The sequence below is a fragment of the Gracilinanus agilis genome, chromosome 2 (assembly GCF_016433145.1).
Source record: "Gracilinanus agilis isolate LMUSP501 chromosome 2, AgileGrace, whole genome shotgun sequence".
In the NCBI taxonomy this organism is placed as follows: domain Eukaryota; kingdom Metazoa; phylum Chordata; class Mammalia; order Didelphimorphia; family Didelphidae; genus Gracilinanus; species Gracilinanus agilis.
Window position 1 is genome coordinate 419,521,242 of NC_058131.1, and position 25,547 is coordinate 419,546,788.

The following is a 25,547-nucleotide window of genomic DNA, read 5'->3' on the forward strand; positions in this document are numbered from 1 at the left end:
TCAACTGCTTGGTGAACCATTTTAATTCTACACTAGTCTCGCTATCTTAAATATTTTGCCCCACTTACTACCAATGATGCCTTGCCAAGCTCCTAACATGGAATTCCACCCACCATCTGTCTTTTTTCCTATTCATATGCTGCTGAATGGAGCTAAAGAAAATCACAAAAACATGCTGACTAGATCTACTTCAAATACATATTACATAATGTCAACTGAGCCCTCACTGTAATAAGATAATCTTTTGACATCTTCCTAATCATTTCGCTATATCACTTACCACAGGGGATTTTCTAAACCTTTTCATCCCTCCTCAGATCTCCCATGGCACCCCTTTCTGAAAACTGTGCCTGATAATTCACTAAAAAAAATTGAGATCATTCTTCAAGAACTTCTTCCCTCCTTTGAATCTCACATCATTCATATGGCTTCTTCTAATATAATTTTTACTTTAACAGTATTTTGTATATAGTAAATGCTTAATAAGTGCCTTATTCATTTATCTCCTCTTTCATCCTTGTCTTACATGAAGAGGTGGACTTACTGTTTGCCAGCACAAGATCCCATTTCACCCCATCTTCTCTAGCAGCTTGGCCACTCTTTCTCCATTCTATAAATCACTTTCAGTCTCTCTCTAGATAGACATTGGCAGTTCCCTGCTGCCTATAACCATCCTTAGAAAACCCTTACTTGCCTACAGTCTACAATGCCCACTATCTTGTATCTCTTCTTTTTGTGGCTAAGCTTCTCAAGAAAGCCATATAATTGATTCCTCCATTTCCTTTCCTTTTACTCTCTTCCAAACCCTTTTGAAGTTTGACTTCTAATCTCAGCAATTAGCTGAAACAGCTCTCTTTTAAGTTGCCAATACTTTCTTAATTGACATCTCTAATGGCGTTTTCTCAGTTCTTATCTTCCTTAACTTCTCTGCTGCCTTTGTCAGTTACCCTCTTCTCTTTGATTCCCATTTTTCTTAGAGTTGAAAGAGATTTTTACTCTATATTTTGTTGGCATTCTACTTTGCCCTGATTCTTCTAACTGGGACCATTCCTTCTTAAGCTTCTGAGTTGGATCTTTCCCAATGGCATGCCCACTAATGGGGCTTTCTTTTCTTTTCCTTTTATACTTTCTTGCTTAGTAATCTTATCTGTTTCCATGGATTCCTTTAGCAGAAAATTCTTGAATCTATTTTTCAAATTCTAACCCCACCTCTTTCATGACCTGAGGATTCACATCTCTAGTTTCCTTTTTGACATCTGAAAATGAGTATTCCATAAATACTTTAGAAAGGAACTCATTTTCTTTCCCTTAAAACACTAGGGAGCTTCTTAGGAAACTGTGATGTCATTTAAGGAAAATGTCTGGATTTAGCTGGCACATTGACTTAACTTAATCTGACCGAGAGAGACATGTGCCTTTATTATAGCACCAGCTTACCTAAATTTATAGAGCTTTATCTGGTAAGGTTAGAAGTAGGATGATAAATTGTTTGCAAGCAATTTATTATTCTCCATCATTTTTTGATCATTAAATCTTTTTTTTTAACCTTATCTTATGTCTTAGAGTCAATATTGTGTATTGGTTCCAAGGCAGAAGAGTGGTAAGGGCTAGGCAATGGAGTTTAAGTGACTTGCCCAGAGTCACACAGCTAGAAAGTGTCTGAGGCCAGATTTGAACACAGGACCTTCTATGTCTAGACCTGGCTCTCAATCCACTGAGCTACCTACCTGCCCCCTTGATCATTAATATATATATATTTTAAATAACCCTTACCTTCCATCTTGGAGTCAATACTGTGTATTGGCTCCAAGGCAGAACAGTGGTAAGGGCTAGGCAATGGGGGTTAAGTGACTTGCCCAGGGTCACACAGCTGGGAAGTGTCTGAGGCCAGATTTGAACCTAGGACCTCCCATCTCTAGGCCTGGTTCTCAATCCACTTAGCTACCCAGCTGCCCCCATTGATTATTAAATCTTAAAAAGATTTGTGATCCAGGTTAAAGAATGGACTCCCAATATAATGGGTTTTCACAATAAACCTATACCAGTGATGGTAAACCTATAGCATGCATACCAAAAAGGGCATGCAGAGCCCTCAGTGTGAGCATACCTGCAGTTGCCTGCCAGCATTCATTACTAGAAAGCTAGAGAGACTCTAGGTGGAGTTTTTCCCCTCCCCCTTTCCATGCACCTGAGGACATTCCTCACTTCCCCTGCCTCTCCGCCCAGCAGCCCAATGGGAGCACTTTTTCCCTCCCTAGTCTGAGGTAAGGTGCTGGGAGTAGGGGGAGGCTCGCATGCTGCTTGAGGGTGTGGCACAGATGGCAGCCTGTTGAGTCTATGGTAAAGGTGATTCCTGTGGTGGGGTTGGAGAGGAGCTAGGTTTGAGGGGAGCATAGTTCACAGCATGGCACATAGCTGGAGGGGAATGGAGCACTGGGACCACTCTTTTTCCCCTCTCCACATGTGCCTCTCATCACCTGATCCTCTGCCCAGCAGCCTAATGAGAGTGCTTCCTCCCTGGGGAGGCTGGGGGGGCGGGGGTGGCAAGGTGAGGGAGTGAGGGCCTGGCACTCAGTCTCTGGAGTCAGGGTAGGCACAGCACTTGGTCTAGGGTTTGGGATGGGGTGATGGCGGGGCCCAGCACTCCATCTCTAAAAGGTTTCCCATCACAGCCCTATATAATACTAATAGGAATATTTTTCTCTTTATTGTACTCATAAAATACTGATATTTAGAAAGAAGAAATTACTCACTGTTTACATAGCTAATAAATGAATGAGCCATTACTAGAACTCAGGTTTTCTGACACCAAGTTCAGCACTATTTCCATAGGTATAGAATATTTCTTATTTGAATTGAGAAATCTACAATTAAACAAAAGTGTAACTGTGCTTAAACAAGGAATTCCTGAATTCAACTCCAGCCTTAGATATTTACTAATTGTGTAATCAGGAGCAAATCACTTAACCTCTCTTTACCTTAATTCCCTGGAGAAGAAAATGGCAAACCTCCCCATTATCTTTGCTAAGAAAACTCCATGGACAGTTCTGAAGTGCTATGGTCCACAGAGTCATGACTGAACAGCTGAACAAGTATTTATTAAATCCATTAAAAATCCATAAAAAATGTGAAATTTCCCTTATATTCATTATAGAATTAATTTGTAAGCAACACATATCTTCTCACTATTCTCTAGAGCAGTAGTGACATCAGCTAGAAAGAGGATGTTAAACTGTACATCACAACATCCTTGTGGGTGATAAATTTAAATTATCTGTGTTCTTTTATTGTATTTTATTAAATATTTCCCAATTATATTTGAATATGGTTCCAGCTATACTACACTTTTACAGCATGTTTGATGCCTTTGCTCTAAAACACAGCATCTTTGATTCTCTGGGAAAATGACAATTGTACCATATTTATTTCTCATGGCAAATAAATATTTGGATTATAGTAAGTAGTGTAATGTTTAGTAAACTATCAATCAACAAACATTTATTAAGCACCTACTATGTGCCAGACATTGTGCTGAGTACACAGAAAATATAGAAAAGGGGCAAAAGACAGTATGTGCTCTCAAGGAACTTACAATCTAATGGGGGGGGGACAATATGCAAATAAATATATACAAAATTATACTGAATAAATAGGAAATAATTAACAGAGGGATGAGATTGGAAATAAGAGATTAGAAAAGGCTTCCTTCTCTAGGAGATGAAATTTCAGTTGGGACTTGAAGCCAGGAAAGTTGGTAGTCAGAATGGAGAAGGGAAGAGTGTTCCAGGTATGGGCAGACAACCAAAAAAAAAAAATACACAGAGCTGAGCACTGAAGTGTTTTGTTCATGGAACAGCCAAGAGGTCAATGTCCCTGGATCAAAGAGTACATGGCAGGGAGTAAGATGTCAGATGAATGGAAAGGTAGGATGAAGGGAGACTGGATGATGAAGGGCTTTGAAATCCAAACAGAGTGTTTTATATTTTTTTCTGGAGGCAATAGGGAACCACTTTCTGAAATTATCAGATCCAAAGAAACAAATTTTTTAAACAATTGTTTTCTGACCTTTTGTAATCCAAATTTTCTCCTGCCTTTCCTCTTTGCTTTCCCCCTTCCCCAGACAATAAGCAGTTCAGTAAACAAGTCATGTAATACAAATGTCCATATTCCTCATGTCATGAAAGAAGACATACATATCTCACATGTAAGAAATAACACAAAGTAAATAAAGTAAGAAATAATGTGGTTTGATTATGCATTATACTCTGACAGTTCCTTCAAAGGTTGTGGATAATTTTTTTTGTTATGAATCTCTTAAGGTTGTCTTGGATCCTTGCATTGCTGATAATAATTTAGTCATGAAGTAATAATTTGAATCCAGGTCTTTTGATTCTCATTTCAAAACCATCCTATTCTTCAAGCATGATTTAAATCCTTTGTACTGATTTTAAGTGAAAACAGGACTGTTTTAAACTGATTTTGTAGAGCTAAGTCATTTCTGTTTAGTTATCATCTTAAGGCTAAATGTGTATAAATACTACGGTGCGCCTATCATTCATTATTGATACATATTTATGGAAATGCTTACCTTCAAATAACTCATCTGTGTATTCTTTGGTAAACATTTTGTATTTGTTAGTAACTCGGCCTTTTTTCTTGCATACTAACTTGCATTTTTAGGCTATGATGACACAAGCATTCTGTTAACATGACCAACTGCTAAATGCAGTTCAGATTAGGACAATTTTGAGAGAAAGCACTGTGTTGTAGGACAAAAAAACCTTGAATTTGGATTCAGAGAACTAAAGTTTGAACGGTCCCATTATTTATCAGATTATGATATAATATCCTTTACAACATATATGCCAACATATAGAGCAGTGAAGAAAGGCTGACTGCCCTTTCTGAATTCTCCTATTATGTTTTGGAAAGAGAAAGGAAGGTGGCATGATATTTGTGCAACAAGTGTGAACAGAGTTCTATGACATTCAAAGTAGTGCTTTCTCTATTTCTTGATTTCTTCAGTAGTTTTTCAGTCATGTTCAATTCTTCTTGACCCCATTTAGGATTTTCTTGGCAGAGATACTAGAGTGGTTTGCCATTTCCTTCTCCAGCTCATTTTATATATGAGAAACTTGGAAAAATAGGGATAAGATGCTTGCCCAAGGTCACACAAGCTAATAAGTTTTTGGGACCAAATTTGAACTCAGATCCTGACTCCAGGGCCAGGACTCTAACCACTGCACTACTAGTGGCCCCATTTTTCTTGGTGCACCCTGACAAAAAAGCAGTATTATCTACTAATGGCACTATACTCATTGGAACTGTTGGTTGGAGGTTTACTACAATTTAAATTGGACAAACTTTTTGCCTATTTGAAATTTGAAATTGTCAGAGGCCATATTTGTATCTTTATATTATTAATATAAATTGCAATAATATCTTTCCTCCTGACTAAAACCTTTTTCTATTAAAATGGGTTCAGTCAGTATGGTGAAATAGAAATAAAAATCTGGTGTCTTGAATAGAGAGGAGAATACCACTTTTCTTTGCCCTTGTTGGACAATACACAAAATACTGTATCTAATTCTGGTCATCCTATTTTGGGCAGGATATTGACAAACTAATATTGAATCTCCATTTTTTTAAATGTCTAATATTGTCAGGGAGGAATGGCCCTTGGTTCTCAGAGGCTATTAAGGGGATTGGCAAATCTTACCAAACTAGAAAGGCTTTGAATACCAACTAGAAATGGAGTGAGCCTCAACTTAGGTACCTAAGTTTAAACAGTTTTATCATCAGAAGGTTGGCTACTGAGCAATGAATTTTTCTGTCATGGCAATTCATAGAAACCATCTACTAAGTCATAGAGAGGCTGTCATCTTCAACTTTACTCACACCAACAAAATCACAAATCTTTAAAGTATTAATAAGAAGGAGCATGTCCAGAAGCACGCAGATGGACTGGTAAGAGTACCCTAAATCATATTATATAAAAAAATTCAATTGAAAGAATCTGTAGAACTTTTTAAACCAGAGAATATCTGGGGAACGTGATTAATGTCTTCAAAAATTGAAGGAAACACGTGGAAGATTGATTAGACTTATTTTGCTTGACCTAATAGGTTCAAGTTAGAAACAGGCAGATTTTTGACTCAATTTAAAGAAGAGTAGTTGTCTTAGCTGTCTAGAAACAAAATAAGTGAGTTCTAATATATACAGAGAGCTTCAGAGTCTGAATGTGGACTTGTCAGGGATGTTGGAGGGGGGGTACTTTTATAAAAGGAGAATTTAAATGACTTTTCAAGTCCCTTAGATGAAAGGTGTTAAAAGTCAAAATGAAAAATATTCTTTGGTAGGTATTGGTAATTAAACTTGATTCTACTCTGAAATTTAGATAAAGTCATTGTAGGTTATATTGTTCAAGGTCTGGAGTCCAGAACAAAGGAGTTGATATTCTCGTTGAACCCTGCCCTCATCAGATTACATTTGGAATATTGTATTCAATTCTGGATGCTATGTTTTAGAAAGAACATTTTTCAATAAGAGATCATCCAAGAGAGAATGACTAGAATAAGAGATCTTTTTTTTTTATCTTTATCCCTGTTTATTGAAGAAATAGTCATGTAATTTCAGTGAACTCTTTAAGGCGAAGGTTCTTGATGATAAGAGTTCTTGTGGTAGTACCTGTTGAAGATCAGTTTTAAAAAAACTAAAGGTATTTAGCCTGGAATATAGAGAATTTCTGAGAGGAGGGATATGATAGTAGTCTTAAATGTATAAAAGGATGTCATGAAAAGAAGGATTATTTGTTCTTTTTATCTACAAAATACAGTTCTATTTTTGTAAAGTTTTCCCATACTTTAGACTAAATTGGTTAATTTGCAATTTCTAGCCCTCTAAGTCCAAACAGAACAAGTCTATTACCTCTTCCATTTGCAGCCCTTCCTAATCTTCTCTTCTCCGGGAGAAATGTAACTAGTTCCTTGCATCTATCTTCATATGAAAAAGACTCAAGGATTTTCACCATCCTTACTGCTCACCTTTGCTCATTTATATTGATAGCCATCTTAAACTCTGATGCCAATAACTGAACACAGTATTCCAGACCAGTTATGTTGAGGTTTGAATACAGAGGGATTATCATCTCCCTTGTTCCTGGAAGTTATGCCTTTCTTAATGCAGCTCAAGATCACATTAGCTTAAGGCTACCACATCACAGGGGTTTGTAATGCACAAAAACCTCCAGATTTTTTTTTAGAACAAATGCTACATACCCATAAGTCCCTTACCTTGTCCTTGTGAAGTTGATTTCTTTTGTACCCTAGTGCAAGAATTTATACTTATCCCTGTTGAATTTCATCATCAGTAACTAACATTTATTATGCACACTACAGATACTGGGCTAAATTTGAGGTTACAAAGAAAGACAGAAAAGCAGTTCCTGCTCTCAAGAAGTTCACAGTCTAGTGAGGAAAACATGTAAACCACCATATACAGTTAAGCTATACAGCTGATAAATCGGAAATAATTTAACAGAGTAAGGCACTAGAATTAAAGAGAATCACAAAAGGCTCCTTGGAGGGGTACTTGGGTGGCTTAGTGGATTGAGAGCCAAGCCTGGAGATGGGAGGTCCTAGATTAAAATCTGGCCCTCCCTGATCTGTACTGTTTACAGATTTGATAAACATGCCATCAATGGGAATCATCCAAGTAATTGATTTAAATGTTAAACATCAAAGTCCTAGGCACCCATCCTCTGGGTACTTCAGTGGAGACCTTCTATTACTTTGATTGGGGACCATTAACAATACTCTGATCTTACTATTCAGTTAGTTATGAATCTACTTTTAATCCACATTACACTATACTTTATTTAACATTTTGTTAATTTTGTGCAATCAAAATTATCCACTAAAATGTTAGGATGTTGTTAAGCTGTCTGTGAATATGCTTCATAAATGTGACTCGATAAGGATATAGAATAATCATAGTGATTATTATTATTACTGTGCCAACTTCCATATCACTTTAATGCTTACACAGTCCTGTAATATAGGTAAAGCAAGTGTTATGCTCATTTTAAAAATAGAGAAGCAAGCTCATTCAGGCCCTCTGAAGTAGTAAACACAGATGTTATTCCTTTTTAATATGAGGAATAAAGTTAGAGATGTTAAATGCATGGTCACAAACTCAGTTAGAGCCAGAGCTCAGACCTGAGACCTAAGGTCTCCTGCCTCCAAAATTAGGCTTCCTTCCACCCTGACATGTTGCTTCTCTTGCTATACATCTCTTCTACCCATGCAGCTGGTGTTATTATGTCTACTGCAACCAAATGATTCCATATTATGACTAGAAGCCTTTTCCTTCCTTTAAAATGTAAAAGTTCACATTATAAACTGAAGAATATTCATTTTTCAAAAAGTAATTGTTACATGTTTGGCTTTTTAATACTCCTTTCTAGGTGCTATAAAATTAGTCAGTTTGTCATGTGGAAACCAACACATCTGGGCCTGTGATTCCAGGGGTGGAGTTTATTTCCGAGTAGGAACCCAGCCTCTAAATCCCAGTTTGATGCTTCCAGCATGGATAACAATTGAGCCACCTGCCCAGGTAAATGTGTTTTTAAAGCTAGTAAGAAACTTAAGATAATATAAATGTACTTTTCGAGAAGTAAGAACTCTATTCTAAATGCCTTTCTCACATGTCTATAGTCTCTGTCAAACAGAGTGCTTTCCTTATGAACAGACCTATGAAGTAATTAGTTTATGAGTTAATAATCCCATTTTTACAAATGAAGAAACTGAGTCTTGGAAATTAATTGACATACTGAAGGTCACACACTTAATAAATCTAAGCCAGTATTTAAATTTTTTCAACCAAAGTCAGGTCCCTTTTTAACTATCATTCAATTTCTTATAATCCTTTTGTTATAGGCTTTCAATGTCATAGTAATAGTTTGCAGTTTCTATTTTTATAGGACTTTTGTAGCACAAAATACTTTGATAGGCATTGTCTTATTATTATTGGATTAGAACAACTTTATGAACTAGATGAGTCAGGAATTATCTTCCTCATTGTACAGAGGAGGATTCTGAACCTCAGGATAGTGAAATCACTTGCCTAAGGTTCATATTTAATGAGCAGTGGATCTGAAATTTGATCCCAGAGCTCCTGCAGGACTCACAGAAAAATGGTCTTTCTGCTATATCACACTGTACCTCTAAAAGTATCACTAGGGATATGCAATGAGTTGCAGCATTATAAAATTCTTTAATGAGTACCTTAATGATTCGGAATTTGTGGTGATTGAAGAGTTTTAGACCTTGAAAGAAATTTAGAGATAATCTAATAAAAATCCCTACTTTAATGTATTTTATTTTATAATGTTATATTATTGCTTTTTTATGTCATTACTTCCCAACATCCTCCTACTGCTTCCCTACCACCACTGCCTTAAAACTCTTCCTTGTTACAAAAAGAAACAATTAAAACAAAAATAAAATAGTCATTGACTATATCTGTATCCATAGTATGAGAAGGGAAATGTGTTTCATCATCATTTTGTGGGAGAGCTATGAAGTAAAAACCCAAGGTTGGGACAGGTTACCCTTTGCAAGAATGCAGGACTCCAAAACTTAGCTTAAAAATAAAAAGAGAAATTTTTTATTAAGTTGGAAGTCATGTTGAAAGGCTGGGGAGACAGTGTGCAGATGGAACATTGCCTCCTTGAGGAGATGGGGTTTGGGGATTTTATACCCTTTTGACAACAGAGCCTATGTGACTAGAGAAAGGATGATGATGGCATGTTACTGGATCTCTGGAACTCAAAATGGGTCATGTGGTTATATCCTATTCCTCAAAGTCAAAAGGGAGTGAACTGTCCAGTTTAGAGGATATCAGATTTCTGGGATATAAAATAGTTGCTTATCAGGAGCAAGTTGGGATGTGCCTATCTTTGCTCCTCAAGAATAAAGGAAGAGGCCAGAGGGGCTCAAAGTCACCTTCCCTAGCACTGCAGGAATGCAAGGAAAAATGAGTCTTATATGTACTTTCTGACTGGGACACTATCTTGGGTGTTGGGGTATCTAGAGGAAGCCTGTCCCCTGTATCAATCCAAGTCCCTACATTCATCTTTATTTATAATATAGTGTTATTTTCCTTCATGTTATTATGGCATATATGGGTATATATTCTTTACTATGTTCTGTTTTCTTTTGTCTATGCCAGTTCATAGGAATATTTTTAAGTTTCTCTGAGTCTCAATAATTCTCCTTTCTTTTGTCACAGAAATATCCCACTGGATTCATCTACTCCAATTTATTCAGACATTCTCTAATCAGTAGGCATCACTTACTTTCCAGTTCTTTGCTACCACAAAAAAATGTCACTATAAATATTAGTAATGATGAGAACTTTCCCCTCTATCTTTGACCTACATGGGGCTATATCCCTGAGTCAGAGGATATGAACAACTAAGTTTAGTTACTTTTCTCCCGTATTTAAAAATTGTTTATTTTTAATTGTTGGACTAATTCATGACTCCACCAAAAATGGGTATACTTTTTCTCCTAGAGTCCCTCCAAATATTTTACTGTTTCTGAATTTCATCATCTTTGCAAATTTTTTTGAGTTTGACATAAAATCCTAGAGTTGTTTTATTTTAATTTACCTTATAAAAGTGTTTTTCATATGTTTGTTGATAGTTTACATTTCTTTTTTTGAAAATTCTTTGTATCTTTTGCCTCTGTCTCTTGGGGAATGGCTTTTGGTCTTCATTATGTGTCATTTCCCTACATGTCTTGAATTTCATACTTAGAGAATTGAAGGAAATATTTTTTCCTAATAAATAGTTTCTCTTCTTATTATAGTTGCATTGATTTTGTTTGCACAAAAAAAATTTAGCAATCAAAATTGTCTGTTTTATCTTTTATGATCTCTTCTGTCTTTTCTTTGGTTAAAAATTTTCCCTAGCATCATTATAAAAGATACTTGCTTTTGCTATTCTGTAATTTTTTTAGGCAACCTCTTATATTTAACTTGTATTTGTAATTATAGTATATATAGTACATCATGCTTATGTAAACCTATATTTTGCCAAATTGTTTTTTTCCACTAGTTCTTTTTGTTTTTGTTTTTGTTTTTATTTTTTTTAAACCCTTAACTTCTGTGTATTGGCTCATAGGTGGAACAGTGTTAAGGGTGGGCAATGGGGGTCAAGTGACTTGCCCAGGGTCACACAGCTGGGAAGTGTCTGAGGCCAGATTTGAACCTAGGACCTCCTGTCTCTAGGCCTGATTCTCAATCCACTGAGCTACCCAACTGCCCCTCACTAGTTCTTTTTGAATAAAGGATTCTTTCCCTGTTTGTAGTCAGCAACTTGAGTTAATTAAACACTGGGCTAATGTATTTGATTGCTTATTGGTATTTGTTATCTAGTCTGTTCCATTAATTAATTTTAAAAATGCATTTTAAATAATTTTGATTATTATGGCATCATAATAGTTTCTCTGATAGTCCTAGGACCCCTTCATTTTCTTTTTCATTGTTTTCTTTGAGATTCTAAATCCTTTAGTCCTACACGCCAATTTTGTAATAATTTTGTCTCATTCTATAAGCTAAATCCTAGATAGTTTAGCCATATGTACACACTTATGTGTATATAACAGTACATCTATTAATTTAGGTAGTATAAATTAATTTAGGTAGTATCATTTTTATTATGTTAGCATAACCCAACTGAGAACAGTGTCTGTATTATGTACTTTCTTATTTTAAAAATGAGGAAAATACTGTCAGGAGATATGAGACATTTGGCCAAATTCATATTTGAACCTAAAATCCAGTGTTCCTAATTGCAAATCTATTTCTATTTATACTATATTTTTCGACTCCTTTAATTTTCACAGGGCATGGACTGAAGTATGTCTTTACATACTATGTTTTTTAAAAACAAGGTAGACTGAGCAAATTATTAATGTGAACCAGATTGCAAAAGGCATAATTAAATTACTTTTAGCATTTTAGAAGTCCTGTTCTACAAAGGCTATTCAAAATAATTACAAATTAATTCAGTTTTAACTATTTATTAAGTACCTGTCATATGCAAGGTACTGTGCTAGGCAGTCAGTGAAAATACAAAAGAAAAGATTAAATAGTCCCTGCCTTTAAAGATCTTACATTCTACTGTTTGGAAAATACTTTATGAACACAAACAATAATGGGGGAAGCAAGTTGAGGAAACAGAGAAATTCACTTAATTAAGCATTATGTATCAGAGCATTGTGCCAGGAGCTAGGGATAAAATGACAAAAACAAAATAGCTCCTGCTTTCAAGGAGCATACATTCTGCTAGGAAGAAACAATCTGAATATAGGTTATATAATTAAATATAATATAATTATTATCTACAACATATAACATGGATGGATGGATAGATAAATGAGAAAAAAAGAGAAGGAGGAACAGGGCAGAGTATTTGCAACTCTTCTGTAGAAGGTAATACTTGAGCTGAGCCTTGAAAGAAGATAGGGATAAGAGGGGAAGGATTATATTAAAGACATGGAGTGATGAAATGTCATGCACGTATAAGGAACTACAAGTAGATTGGCTTGGCTGGAATGTGTCATGTTTGAAATCTGAAATAACTGATAAATCAAAGGTTTAAGCTTTCATGCAAATCAATTTATTAAGCTATACAGGCCAATTGCATAACAAATCAGAACGCCTCCTTAACTTGGCACTGGACCCTGAATACAAGGGGAGACATATTTTGATGTATTAAAAGATAACAATAAGCAGGATACAACACAGGATGTATAAATAGGTAGTCTGATTTCCAAGTAGTGGAAAGATTAGAGGGTTTCTGAGTTGGGAGGAGGATGAATCAGTTTTAAGAATTGGGGGAGGGGAGAGCAAGAAGGTGTAATTCTCTGAAACAGAAAAAAAGATGTCCTACTCCTCCTAAGCATCTGTATTCATTCAAAGGAACAAGGAAACAGTAATGATTGACCAGTGTGGGGCCAGTTTTTAGATAAGACCTATGGATTGCTTAGAATGTATAATTGTGAGAAAACTTGTTGCATCAGTCTTTGAATTTGACTGGGTTTCTGGTCAGCTTAACCTGGGTCTTTAGTTAAGGGTTTCTTAGCAACAGATAGAGGTGGCCTAGTTTCCCAGTCATGGAGGGTTAGGTTAAAACAATGCCATAAAGTTTTCTTACAACTCCCATAATTGAATAAAATTTTTTTCTCACAAGACAAAAATGGTCTAAAACCTTAATTGAATAGAAAGGAACTGAGATCCAGAATTGAGTCACAAGAATTAGTGTGGTTCACTCAGTTTCCTCAAATGTAGAATATAGGAGTCAGTCAACTAACATGAATTTATTAAATGTTTATTAAGGAAATATACAAGTCTATTCAGAATAATATAAAGTGAATACATACAAAATAATTCAACACAAGGTAGAGAAAGCATTAGCAGTTGGGGAGAGCAGAAAAGCTGTAGGTGGTATTTTTTTTAAACCCTTACCTTCCGTTTTGGAGTCAAAAGTGTATATTGGCTCCAAGGCAGAAGAGCGGTATGGGCACTAGGCCATGGGGGTTAAGTGACTTGCCCAGAGTCACACAGAGCTAGGAAGTGTCTGAGGCCAGATTTGAACCTACGACCTCCCATCTCTAGGCCTGGCTCTCAGTCCACCCAGCTTCCCCCGTAGGTGGTATTTGTGCTATATTTTGGAGAGATTCTGTGAGGTAGAGGAATGAATGCACTCCAGGAATTGACAATAGCCACTGCATTGGCATTAGATGAAGGTAAAGGGCCATCTTGGTTGGATCGTAGAATATAGGAATAATGAACAATGAGGTTGGAAAGATAGGTTGGGACTGGATTGTGAAGCACTTTAAAAGCAAAAGAGAAGAATTTATATTTGATTATGGAGAGGGAGCTACGAGAGTTAATTGAGGAGAGAAGTCATATGATTAGAGAGGAGTTATTTTGGCATCAGAATGGAGGATGGATTGGAGTGGGAAAGGAGTTGAGGAATGGAAGTCAAATTAGGATTCTTTGCAATAACCTTGGTGAGAGGTGGCAAGGGGCTGAACCAAGGTGATAATGTGAGAATCCTGAATATGAGACATTGGTGAGGGAGAAAGGCTAGATGAGGCAGAGAGGGTTTAGTGAAGAAATCCAGGGTTTGGTTTTGGTTAGAAATTGATGATGATAGAACAAGAGAGAAGGGGTTTGAGGAGTTATAAAATTACAGTGTCAAATTGGTTAACTAAAGGGCAAGTATTAGAAAAAAAAAGAAGTAAAGTCAGAGCAGGTGGTTATAGACAGATAAAAGAATGTCAGAGTTTTTGAGTAAAGAAGTGAAATGGGTAATATATGATTGAATGTGCAGGGTAAGGGAGAGTAAGGCTTTCAGGATAATGCCAAGGTTACCAACCTAATAGCTAGAAAAAACAGGTTGGTTTTGGCAAGAAGTTAGCAAGGGGGAAGGGATCTGAGGAGTGATAAATCTGTGGTGTTAAATTGGTTAACTGGAGGGTAATATTAGAAGGGGAAGGAAATGAAGCCACAGCAGGTAGTTATGGACAGATAAAGGAGAAAGGAATGTTTGGGTAAGGAAGCAAAACACATGGGTAATATGAGGTCCAAAGAATTTAAGGCTGCCTCTATGTGTTACTAAATTGGAGCAAAAGTATAGGTCATGGAATGTAAGGAGTTTGGGAATTGGAGTTCAGGAGAGCATCAACACCATGAAGGTCATAGTCTCCTAGTACAGAAGAAGTTGAGAAGAAAAGGAAAACAGTGACTCAGGTGCCAAACTTGTTGAAAATGATCACAGTATACCACAACCAGTATTATTTGAGTAAAGTATAATAGAAAAGAATAATGTTCAATAAGCCTGGAAAGGTAGACTAGAGCTACATTATGATTGGGCTCTAAATTGCCTAACAGAGGAGCTTTTATTTTACTCTAAAGGTAAAAGAGACTTATTTGAGGTGTCTTCTTTTTTTTTTAAACCCTTACCTTCCATCTTAGAATCAATATTGTGTACAATGTTCCAAGGGAGAAGAGTGGTATGGGCTAAGCTATGGAGATTAAGTGGCTTGCCAGGGTCACACACTAGGAAGTGTCTGAGGTCAGATTTGAACCTAGCACCTTCCATATTTAAATCTGGCTCTCAATCCACTGAGCCACTTAACTGTCCCTTCCAGCCTTCTTGAATAAGACTGCTCATACCTGTTCTTTAGAAATAACGGTTGATGGATTTAGGAGGAAGAAGTAGCATCTGAGCTAACTTGAAGAGGGAACAAATTCCCAGATACATGACCCTTACCAGAATAAATGAATGAAGAAAGATAGAGCATCAAGTTTGGAGAATAGCTCTTAGGTTAACTTGGCTAGAACATAGAGTATCTGAGGGGGAATAATAAGAAACTGGTACATTGTGAGCAGATTGTTGAAGATTTTGAATTGCCTGCTGCTAAGGAGTTTGTTTTTTACCCTAGAGGAAATAGAGAAAGCCACTTTGATTAGGGGAATAACATGATCAGACCTGTGCCTTAGGAAGATGATTTTGGCAGCTGTGTTGAAGGAATATTAATAGATGAGAAGATTAGAAGTAGGTTGAAGCAATTAAGAAACTGTTTTTCTGGTCCACTGAAAAGGTACGGAGGGCCTGAAGTAAGCCAGTGGTTATGTGAGTAGATCAGAGAGAGAGATGTGAATGATGTTTTTGAGATAGAATCAGCAAGAATGCAGAGAATAAGGAAGAACCAAGAGTAACATTAAATAGTTGTGTGGAGATTGCAAATAGGAACTCCTATTTTCAAATAGGAGATTGCAAATAGGGAAGTATTGTTACAGGAGCTGCCTCTGCCCCTGCAACTTCTTGCTTTTCTGGGTTGTCCTGTTTAATCTCTTGTTGTTTTTCACCCCCTTTCTTTGTTGTGACCATGTTTTCTATGATTTCCAGCTGCATAATTGTCCTGGCATCTAGTTCTTTCCCCTCCCTTATTTGTTTGTTAATTTCTATTAGTGTCTTCATATATTCCAACATCTGTTCCATAATGGGGTCAGTAACTTCAGCGTTTCCAAAGGTAAAAGCCAGTATCTTCCTTAAAATCATTAGCCAGTGGCAGTCATTGCTATGCCTGTTGGTACATAAGCCAAGGCCTCCCCTACTGTAATTGTCAGCCACAGATAAGTATCACAAAATTCTATCATTGTTCTAAAAAATTGGGGAACAGTGACAAACCAAAATGTGGCACAGGTTTGCCAAATCCCATACATTAAAACACCAGAGCACCGCAAGGTAATCATTGCTCTATTGAACATGTTGGCCATCTATCTCTTCTCCACTAGGTCCTATAGTACAAATCCTAGGCTGGCTGGCCAAAACTGTTATGATGATAATAACAGATAATTTGAAGAAGCAGATAATTTGAAGAAGCAGATAATGTGTCAGGGCCAATATTAGAGCTTCAAGTCAAGAGCCAGAGATTGACAGGCTTCAGTGAGGAAAGGAGGGGTCTAAACATTCCTGGCTCTCAAACCCCTTCCCCTCTAACAGTTGCTATTTCAGTTGGGTATGGAGACAAGATCAGATCATGGTAAGTTTCAGTTATGGCTGAAACCCCAATGATGTTCCTTTTCTTTAATTTATATTCCTCTCAGGTCAGTTAGAGGAGTATATAGAAGCTAGCTATCTAACTGTTGAAAGGACAGAGGAGATCTTCTTAAACTGGCAGCAGACAGGATTCAAACTTAATGTCTAGACTGAGTCGTGAGTATTTCCCCCCAAATAATTACCAGGCACAGATTTGAAGATAAAGGTTATATTCAGTAATAACAAGGAAAACTAGAGAAGTTAATGAAGGTTTTAGGATAATGAGAGGAAACCCTAAACTGTTAAGTTGATGCTGCCCTTCCCCCTCCCCACAGGAGGGGATGAAGACACTTAACTAAAACTGGCACTCTTGCCATTAATGAATATCTTTACTCTCTAATCGTTGATATAAACTAACTCTATTATACAGGCTAATCCTTATGTAGTAACCACACTGGCTATGCCACTGTGGCCTCTCAAGTGAACCCCCAAGTATGGAGAGGTAAGCAAGGTGTCTGCTCACTCCCACCTCCACCAGATAACTGACTCAAACCCTTCTCAACTGCCCCCTCACCCAAAGTTCTCCAGGGGGGTCCCCTGGAATTCTGAGTGAGGCTATCCCTGTACCTTTGCAGGGATTCCATGCTTTGCATCTCCACACAACAACTATTGTTCAAATAGGAACAGTTTTATGAGAATGCTCAATATATGAAGGAGAGTAAATGTAATTAATCTGTAAAAATAGACTGGAACCGGATTTGAATCTTATCCTATAGGCATTGAAGAGCTTCTTGAGTAGAAGGGTGTTATAGTCACATAGTATCATTATATATTTGTATAAGTACTTTAGGAATATTAATTTGGCAGCTGTGTGAAGGTTGAATTGATATAAGATAAGATCAGTAAGGAGGCTTTTCCAGTTGTCTGAGGAAAAGATGATAAAGGACAGAATTAGGATGATTGTGGTCTGAGTTTAGAAAAAAAAGATGACTAAAAAATGTTTAGATGTTATAGTAAAAAAGACCTGGCAATTAATTAGATAGGAAAATGAAGAATAGGGAATGATTCTTAAGTATTTGGAAGAATAATGGTATCCTTTACAGAAACAGGGAAGTTAATGAGAGGAGTAAATTTAGGCAGAAAGCTAATGAATTTAGTTTGAGCCCTATTGAGTTTGAGGTACCATGAGATGTATAGGTTGCAACATCTAGCAGGCAACTGGAAGATCCTACACTAGTGTTCAAGAAAGAGTGAAGGCTAGATAGGTTGATTGGTAGTCATCTTCATAGAGATGATAGTTGGTTCCATGGGAGATTACTGAGAGGGAAGAGAAGAGGGCTAGAATAAAACTCTGGGATTTCATAGTAAGTGTGGCACATGGATGGTGATCCTATGAAAGATACTGAGAAGAATCAGAGAGGTAGGAAGATAACCACAACAGAGAAGTGCCAATGAGAACTCAGGAAAGACAAAATATTTAAGGAGAGGGGATGGTTAATAATGTCAGATGCTGCAGAGAGATCAAGAAAGATAAAGACTAAGGAAAGACCATTGGTTCTTAGCAGTAACAAGGTTGTTGGTAACTTTGGAGAGAGCACTCTTTATTGAATAAGTTCAGAAACTATTGCAAAGGCATAAAAGATGAAAGAAGAGCACTTAGTGGCAATTTGTGTGGTCAACTTTTTCTTGGAGTTTGTAAAAGGGAGGAGAGATACAAGGTGACAGCTTGAGGGGATAGAGGATCAAATGAAACTTATTAAAAAAGATAATGGAGAGGGAGCAGCTGGGTGGTTCAGTGGCTTGAGAGCCAGGCCTAGAGATGGGAGGTCCTAGGTTCAAATCTGGCCTTGGACACTTCCTAGCTGTGTAATCCCAGGCAAGTCACTTAACCCTCATTGCCTAGCCCTTACCACTTTTCTGCCCTAGACCCAATATACAGTATTGATTTTAAGATGGAAGGTAAGGGTTTTAATAAGTAAATAAAGATGATGGAGAACTAGGCATAATTGTGGGTGGCAGGGGAAAACTAGTCAAAAAGGAGAAATTGATAATAAGAGACACGAGAATATGATTAGAGTTCCTAAAAGAGAGAAGGGGTAATATGATCAAGGCTCACCTTGGTGAATTGGGCCACCTCATCCACTGAGAATGGAGGAAGGAATGAGAAATGATCTTTCAAGTATTTGAAAGTGTAGTATTTGAAGAGTTGGAGGGAGCTCATGACCATCGTCTTTCTTTTCTTTTCTTTTTTTCTTTTTTTCTGTGAAATATGAGGCAAGGACTTTTGGTCTGAGTAGTGAGTGTGAATAGCTCTGAAAAAAAAGGTTTGGGGTTGCTCCTGTGAATTATATGATATTTAATAAAGGAAAAATAAAAGGATTAGTTTGCAATGGGAGGGCCCAGTTGAAATTCTGTAACATCAATTTGTAGTAGTTGAGTGACTCTCACGTGACATTCTACAAAGTTAGGAACATAGAAGGCCTCTAAGGGGAGTGATATAGAGTTGGAATGTGGAAAAAAATTAGTGGGGGGGAGGACAATGGAGCAAGAGATCAACAGGTGAAAAACAGTGTAAGACTGAACTGTTAAAGGTCAAGATTTTGAAGGGAGGAAAGTGAAACCAGAGCAAAACAGTGGATAGAACACTAGACTTAGAGTCAGGAGACCTGGTTTCAACCCTACTTTATATACTTATTAACTATGAGATTAGCAAATCACTCTCATTTTCTTTACCTCTTAAATGACAGTAGTAATACTTTTATTACCTTCCTTGCAGTTTTTTTTTTGTTTTTTTTTGTTTTTATTTTTTTATTTTAAACCCTTAACTTCTGTGTATTGACTTATAGGTGGAAGAGTGGTAAGGGTAGGCAATGGGGGTCAAGTGACTTGCCCAGGGTCACACAGCTGGGAAGTGTCTGAGGCCGGATTTGAACCTATGACCTCCTGTCTCTAGGCCTGGCTCTCAATCCACTGAGCTACCCAGCTGCCCCGTTACCTTCCTTGCAGTTTTCTTTTCTTTTTCTTTTCTTTTCTTTTCTTTTAAACCCTTAACTTCTGTGTATTGACTTATAGGTGCAAGAGTGGTAAGGGTAGGCAATGGGGGTCAAGTGACTTGCCCAGAGTCACACAGCTGGGAAGTGTCTGAGGCCGGATTTGAACCTAGGACCTCCTGTCTCTAGGCCTGGCTCTCAATCCACTGAGCTACCCAGCTGCCCCTCTTCCTTGCAGTTTTGAAGAAAATGCTTTCCAAATTTTAAAGAGCTATATAAATGTGTTTATATTAAGTAACCTATTGCATACTTTGAGTTTTATATTTGAAAGTAGTAAAACTAAGTTTTTAAGAACATTGAAAATATGTTTCTGGCCTCTTATTAATTAATTTGTGCACCTTCTTCCCTCCCCATTCACCCTTTGTCAGCATCAATTATGGAATCTCAGAGTTGGAAGGGACCTCAGGGATCATCTAGTCCAATTTATATTGTAACAAAAAACTCATTTATAGCATCTCTGATGAGAGGTCATTGAGCTTAAACTTGAAGACTCCTGGTGATTAGAGCCCATTGCTAATATACTCATAGAGAGTGTTGCTTTTATCCCATGCTTTATAACTGGATTTTACTCTGCTTGTTTTGTGGCCTTTTCCATCTTCAGACTGTCTTTTCCTTCAGGGAAGGGAGAAACATTATAACAGAGTAGTAATAGCATTATTGTGGGAGTCATAAGATCTAAGATTAGATTTCACATAATGCTATTTAATTATCCCTTTAACTTGAGCAAGGCCCTTAACTCCTCTTAGCCTCAGTTTCTTTTATAAAATGAGGTTATTGGGCTGTACATTGTCCCTACAGTACTGTTCAACTCTGATATTTTTACTTTTAATTGTAATGGTTTTCATATACATTAATCAGGAAACATACATTAGTCACTCCATACCAGACATTGTGGAGATAAAAAGAAAGGCAAGAGATGCAACATACAAGCAACTCGTGTATATACAAACAAGAGATAGAAAAGATAAATTGGAGGTAATCAACAGAGGGAAGTATTATTATAGGGGATCAGGACAGCTTCTTTTTAGAAGAGATTTTATTTATGGCATTAAAGAAACCAGGAAACTAGGAGATAAAGACAAAGAAGACTAGAATTCTATTTGTGGGACTTCCTTAGTCCTACTTGTCATAATTTTTAACTTTTAGACCTTACTATTCTCTTCTGTAATTAATAGTTAAAACTATTCTAACTTGGCACATGGAGAATTTCATTTCCTCAAATGAATTAAATTGAGATGTTTTCAAAGCCCATTGTTTCTTTACATAATTTTACATATCTATCTACTCTACCTCTAGAGTATGATTTAACAGTGTTTGAGAATGTAATTGACTTTGTTGCTATGGTAAGTATGTTTCTAAGTGAATACTTGCAATTAAGTAGCTTGTTTTATTGTGGGATGTTTGTTCATGGATACTCATTGTGAGGTTGTTTGAGAGCCCCTGAGGTTCCTGGGTACAGAGTTGTTATACAACTGGCACATAAATGATCAGTGTTTGAACAAAAAAAAAATGCTTAAAATGAAGGGTGAAGGGAATTGAATTGTATATAAGTGCCAAAGGGTTTGTGGAATTCTGAAGGTCATGGTAATGAAGTCATTACAACAAAATCCAACAGCAAAGAAGAGCAAGATTCAATTCAACAGATTTTTTTTTTCATTTTAATTTATTTGTTTGTTACAGTAAAATTCCCAGGTATCACCTTCCCTCTCTCCCCTCCCTGCACTAGAGAAGGCATTATTTTTTTTAAGTGCATAGCATTTTCAGGAACAGAGGACTCAGTACTATGCACAGAGAGGTACTAGCAAGAATGACAAGGATAGAGAATTTTATTTCACAGAAAATATGGAAACCTAGAATAATTTTTCAGTGATCTATATATGTGAAATGGTTGTTATTCTGCTGAAATGACTAATACCTGTGGTGGAAATTTTTCACGCTAATACAAAAACTCCAAGCTAAATAGGCTTATTGAGAGGAATCCAAACTCCCAATAAAGCAAGACCATGGACAAGATAGAACCAGAGACCTCAAGCCTTAGGAGATACCCTTTTTTATGCCAAGAAATCTGATGACATAGAGGCAGAAAAATACAATCAAAATTAAAATCAAATGGATGTAAAATCTTTCACATGGGCAATTAATTAATGACACAAGTGCTGATTTAGACTAGTGAGTATAAAAAAGATCACTATGGATGGTAACTTATGTCTGTTATTATAGCTGACCTTTCCAAGGCCTCTGTAATACTCAGTCAGGGTCTCATTGTTTTTTTTATTGATTATGGTGTAATATTAGAAGTCAGCAGTTTGGTTAACTTATGTATGAACAAGAGTAGCCTTCTGGGTGACTGTCTTGTTATACAAACAAAAGGGTGTGATGGGCTAAGTGGAAATTCCTGGGTTATAGGCTTAAGGTCAAAATGTAAACAAGATTTGATACCACCCTAAACCATAATTATCTTAGCTGATCTTTATAATTTTTATAAAGCAAACTATATTATTTGCTCAAGATTAATGATTGTGTTATGAAAATAATCATAAAGGCTTACTATTATAATCATAAAAGGGGTAGGGGTTTTCACACACACACTAAATTACAGCATCACTTGCAATGGGAAGTCCCAAGAAAGAAGTCTGTTACTAACTGTAAGAATCAGGGAAGATTATGAGCACGCCATTTTCTTTCTTTTTTTTCTTTTTAAATATTTTTCCATGTTTCCATGATTTATTTTCTTTCCCTTCCCTCTTCCTTCCCCACTCCCAGAGCTGACAAGCAGTTCCACTGGGTTGTACAAATGTTATCACTTGATACCTATTTCCATATTATTCATTTTTGCTATAGAGCAATCTTTTAAAGCCTAAACCCTGAATCACATACCGATATATCCATGTGATAAGTGATGTCATATGTTTTGCTTTTGCATTTCTATTCCCATAATCCTTTCTCTCAATATGGTTAGCATTCTTTCCCATAAGTCCTTCAAGAGTGTCAGCAAACCATTTTCAAAAGAAGTTCAAACTATCAACATAAAAGAATGTTTCAGATGACTAATAATAAGAGAAATGTACCTTAAAACAATTTATAAGGTTCACAACCATCAAATTCATAATGATGAAAATGATATATATTGGAGGGGCTTTAGGAAGAACAGCCTACTACTGTGCTGTTTGTAGAGTTGTGAATTAGTCCAAGTATTTTGGAAAACAGTTTGAAAAGACACTAAACTGTTCCCTTTGGTCTAGCAATACCACTTCTAGGTATATATGCTGAGGGAAACAAAGACAGAGAGAAAGGCATATGTATACAGATATTTATTTACAATAGCACTTTTATGGTAGCAAAGAACCATTAAGGAAAATGAATATCATTTGGGGCATGTCTGTATAAATTGTGGTATTTGGATGTAGTTGTTAATGAACCAAAAGAAATAATAATTATGACAAATTCAGAAAAATTTGGGAAGATGTTTGAACTTGAAGATGTAGAACTAAGTAAAAAGAACTAGGAGTTTATAAAATGACTACAGTAATGTAAATAAAAACAACTCTGACAGACATCAGAACAGTGACGATTGGGACAACTTTAACCTGGCCTTCATTATTAGACCAGTATTTTGATGTTTTGCTTAACTATACTATCAAAACCCTGTCCATCCATTTAGGCCTGGTTCTTCAATGAACTCATCCCTGATTATTTCAACTGGATACTTCTGCTAGTTTGAGCGGATGTATTTAATGATCTTTGATGAAAGATCTTCCTCCAGCTGGCAATGGAGGTTTGTAGTTACTTTCTCTGCCCTCTGAAGACTTCTTGTCTGTCCAATTGTTGGGATTAATCCTGTATTGATTGGATTAATTTTACTGCTTAATCCGCCCTGAGGCTAAAACCTTGGGAGGAGGGAAAAACAAAACAAAAGAAACAAACAAAACCCATGGGGGGACAAGAAGGAGCTTTTCACTGAACTGAGCTCTCCAGCAGTGGGGTCCCCTTGCACTATCCACTATTTTTGAACTGGTTTTCTTTCCTCTTGAAGCCCTGCGTACTCTATCTCGGTATGAGGAAGCCAAGCTGTCTGCGGTCTGGGGTTTAGCTCTCTCTAAGCCACCATCTTCCGGGCGTTTTTGCTGTGTTTCCCTGGTTTTCTCCTCCAGTCTCCTCTCCAGTGCCTGTGTTTAACTCTCCGAGTCCGGTGCCAGCAAGGCCCTCTCTCCCAACCCATGCGCCCACCCATCCTGAGATTTCCAGGGCCACTGGAGACTCTGCACAATACGTGGGGGAGGCATCCTGGGATTCCCCTTCTACACCATCAGACCCCACAGTTCAAGAATTGAAGCCTTTTTCTTGGTGTACCTCTTTAGTTGTTCCCCCTGCGCTGTCCCGTTATTAGATTTAGTCTTCTTTCTTCTCAAAGGGCATTGTTTTCTATCTCCTTGTGTAAGGGCATGGAGGTTTTAAGATTCACTCCGTCTAAGCCGCCATCTTCCCCAAAATCCCCTCATAGCTTTCTTAAATTCTAACCTCATTCTAATTTATATTACAGCTGTTACTCAAGGCCTGTTTGATCTTTATAATTTTGTTACATTAATTTTTTATTTTTTTGGTAAATGCCGTAAGTAACTTCTCTTCTTTGTTGGTCTGCCTGGCATAAGTCTCTCCCCACTCAAGTCTCAGCCATCCATGTCCATTGTCTTCCTAAATCAGTGTCTAATCATATCACTCCCCACTACTTGATAAACTCTAGCGGTTCCCTGTTGTCTCTAGAATCAAAAACAAAAGGCTGTTTGGCAAGCCCTTAATGACTTGTCCTCCCTTCCTACCTTTTTAGTCTTTTTAGAAATTCAGAGAAATTCTGGAATTAGCTCATTTAGGCAATGGAGACAGACCAGCCTGAGTCTCTTCACTAAATCTCATGTGGAGTGATTTGTCAATGGGGAAAGGGAGGCAGGCTTTGTGAAGGGATATTCCAAGGTGAAAAGGAGGCAGGCTTTGTGAAGAGATATTCTAAGGGCAAAAGGCCACAGGAATGGTAGAATATTGGAAGGGAAAAAAAGACTTCATGCCCTAAAGAAATTTTAAGGATGAGACAACAGTAGAAGCATGATTTTGTAGTCCAGAAAAAGTCAGGAACTAGACTGGAACTAGGCTTATAGCAGAAGACTAGCTTTCTGTAAGCCAAGAAAGTAAAAAGACAAAAACAAAATAGACCCTGCCACAAAGACTGTGTACATTCAATTGAGGGAGGCAATATGTAAATAACTAGGTACATACAAAATACCATGTAAGTTATGATAATCTAAAAGGGGAATTCATTAGCAGCTAAAGGGACTGAGAAAGGCCTTCTGCAAGAGATGGTCTTTGAACTGTCTTAAAGGAAGCCAGTGTAGGGATTAAAAATTAATGGTTTCAGGGGCAGCTGGGTAGCTCAGTGGAGTGAGAGCCAGACCTAGAGATGGGAGGTCCTAGGTTCAAATCTGGACTCAAGCACTTTCCAGCTGTATGACCCTGAGCAAGTCATTTGACCCCCATTGCCTAGCCCTTACCACTCTTCTGCCTTGGAACCAATACATAGTATTGATTCCAAGATGGAAGGTAAGGGTTTAAAAAAATTTTAATGGTTTGACTAAAATATGAGAATTCTAAAGTAATATCGTGGTCACTAATTAAAAAATTATTATAGCTCAAGTCAAGTGACCTTTAGTAGCTTTTATTTACAAAGAGGTGGAAAGAGTGAAAGCAGAGAAATACAAAAGGCTAAAGACTATTAGTCTATCTAACTAAATATTGCTCCAATGCTTAACTCAGCCAGGAGTTGTTGACCTTCAGTCAGAATTAAACTCTCTCCTGAAGACAGGAAGGGAAAGCCAACTAACCACTCACCC

At 37.1% G+C, this 25,547-nt stretch overlaps 1 protein-coding gene across 1 annotated transcript in view; it reads left to right on the plus strand.

Annotated features, from left to right (window-relative positions):
• TECPR2 (tectonin beta-propeller repeat containing 2) overlaps window positions 1-25,547 on the plus strand; it is a 115,000-nt gene that overhangs the window by 67,733 nt on the left and 21,720 nt on the right. Inside the window, exon 16 of the mRNA XM_044664623.1 lies at window positions 8,465-8,613. Coding sequence (XP_044520558.1) covers window positions 8,465-8,613 — 149 coding nt within the window. The remainder of the gene's footprint in view (window positions 1-8,464; window positions 8,614-25,547) is intronic.